This window comes from Sinocyclocheilus grahami, unplaced genomic scaffold, assembly GCF_001515645.1.
Source record: "Sinocyclocheilus grahami isolate Dianchi unplaced genomic scaffold, SAMN03320097.WGS_v1.1 scaffold5220.1, whole genome shotgun sequence".
Lineage (NCBI taxonomy): Eukaryota > Metazoa > Chordata > Actinopteri > Cypriniformes > Cyprinidae > Sinocyclocheilus > Sinocyclocheilus grahami.
Genome location: NW_015509972.1, coordinates 1 through 2,263, shown reverse-complemented (window position 1 = coordinate 2,263; position 2,263 = coordinate 1). Strand labels below are relative to the sequence as shown.

The 2,263-nt window shown below is 37.8% G+C and overlaps 1 protein-coding gene across 1 annotated transcript in view; it reads left to right on the top strand.

Annotated features, from left to right (window-relative positions):
* The window catches only part of LOC107577136 (gamma-glutamyltranspeptidase 1-like), a 12,574-nt gene extending 11,099 nt beyond the window's left edge, over positions 1–1,475 (top strand). Inside the window, exons 4-9 of the mRNA XM_016263246.1 lie at positions 7–132; positions 283–443; positions 523–672; positions 872–962; positions 1,103–1,232; positions 1,332–1,475. Of these exons, the coding sequence (XP_016118732.1) occupies positions 7–132; positions 283–443; positions 523–672; positions 872–962; positions 1,103–1,232; positions 1,332–1,475 (802 nt within the window). The remainder of the gene's footprint in view (positions 1–6; positions 133–282; positions 444–522; positions 673–871; positions 963–1,102; positions 1,233–1,331) is intronic.
* Positions 1,476–2,263: the final 788 nt, after the last annotated feature.

Genomic DNA, 2,263 nt, shown 5'->3' with positions numbered 1-2,263 from the left:
CGGGAGACTGCCATGGAAGGAGCTGTTTGAGCCCAGCATAAAGCTGGCATGGGAGGGATTTCCGATTGGCAGGGCCCTGGCCGAAACGATCAAAGACAATGAGAACATGATTCTGAATAATGCTACATGGTGGTAAGAATATATTATCTGTAAACAAGAAAAAGAATAGTCAGAAAAGGTATGCCCACAAGGCTAATGCTCTGACACTATTATAATACTACAGGTGTGTATATGCCAATTGCATCTGAATTGTCACTTCTGATCTGCTTTCTTGTCTTGCAGTGAAGTGTTTTGCAACTCAAACAACACCATCTTGAAGGAAAATGACATTATAAGATTTCCGCAACTTGCTGTCACCTATAGGAGGATAGCCGAGAAAGGACCAGATGTCTTTTACGATGGGTCACTGACTCAGAATATAGTGGATGATATCAATGCTGCAGGTTATTTCATGCTTTGACGGGCTTCTGACCTAATATTATTAAATCAAGTCTGACTCGATCTTTGTTTCTGATAAAACAGGAGGGAATATAACATTTGAAGACCTAAAGAATTATCAGCCTGTATTGAATGAGTGTGCATTAAACTTCACTGTGGGGAAATACATATTTCATGCTCCTGATGCTCCATTCGGTGGACCTGTGCTCGCTCTGATTCTCAACATACTCAAAGGTGTGTGTGACGCAAATGCGTTTTACCCAGGAGGATCATAATATAGTCTGGAAAGCAACAATTGTAACTGATCAAAAGAAATATACAGTGTGCATCTTTAACCCATTCAAGTTTAAGAGTTATCCTCTCATGCATGAAATCTCTTTGGATCTTGTAAAATGTTCTAAGGTTCAGTTCAAATAATAACATTTTATTTCAGGTTACAACCTCTCAAGCAGCAATGTTTCTACAGCAGAGAATAAGCTTTTGACATATCATCATATAATAGAGGCTTTCCGTGCTGCTTATGAGTGCTGCTTATTTTGCTTTAAAAGTCAAAAGTCAAATATCAATTGGCATTCACCTTGCTCAGTATGTGTTTCACTAATATATTTGTTGTGATATGAAATGCATGTGTTTGTTAAATTGTTTAAAAATGTTGCTTATATTTTTCTTCCTCATTTCAGGTGATCCTGAACTACATGTTCTTTGACTATGATGTTCAGAAAGCTGTTACAGAACCCAGAGCTCACAATCAGTTTAATCCCAATAAGACGCTTGTGGAAGACGGCTTTGATGAGGTAGGATTCTTGAGGTAGTTCAATATAAGACATTTAAATAACCAGATTCACAAAGTCAGCAAAGTAATAATTATTGTAATGTTGTGTTTGTGAATGCAGAATGTATCTGATGGCTTGAAGCTGAAGAATCACATCATAAGCAAGACATCTTCAATAGGAAAAGTCCAGGCGGTCGTACGAGAGACGGACACAATCTGTGCTGCATCTGACCCGAGGAAAGGAGGCTATCCTGACGGATACTGAGCACTGCTGCTGTGTTCATGCTGCACTGTTGAATCCATCATAATAAAGCTGCTGTCCAATGACAGCTCTATTGTTTTTGATGGGAGGTGCATTAGTTCTGAGGTGCTAATGAAATAGACATTGAAGCTATTCATAAACAACATATTATTTCAGTGAAACAGTAAAATGTGATTTTAAGTAGCTTGAATTGAATTGAGTTCAGAATTGATCTTTTCTTTTTGTTGATCATCACCATTGTTGAGATTCATATGCTGATTGTTGATGTCTGTGGGTCTGTGGTGAGTTAGACTTTTGATGTGCATGATGTGTTTAAACTGATTGCTGCAGCATCAAAGTTGTGGTAATGAAACATTTAAGTGCATTAATGTAATAACACACTTTTGATGAGGGATTAAACACTGGATGTGATCAGTGAATCAGGACACCTCCCTGATAGTAAGCAACCATTGAATAAATGTTAAAACTAGTTGATTAGTCAATGTTATTTGCACTGAATCAACATTACTTTTGAAAAAGTGTTGAAATTTCAACAAATCACCATTATTGTGATCAGTGTTTGCTTTAGTTGGGCTCTTGACTCTTTGTACTTTAATGTTGGGTTTTTCATTGTCTGTTGTAACAATATGCTAAAATACATTTGTTGTGGCAATGAAAACTAGTGCCATTGGGATCAGGTGATGGTGACTATTTAAATAGTTGTTCACAAGCAGGGCTGTCCTTTGGGTGGTCGCACAGGGCCCCGCGCTTTGAGGGCACAAGTGTGTTGTGTTTTTTATGTGTGAATAATG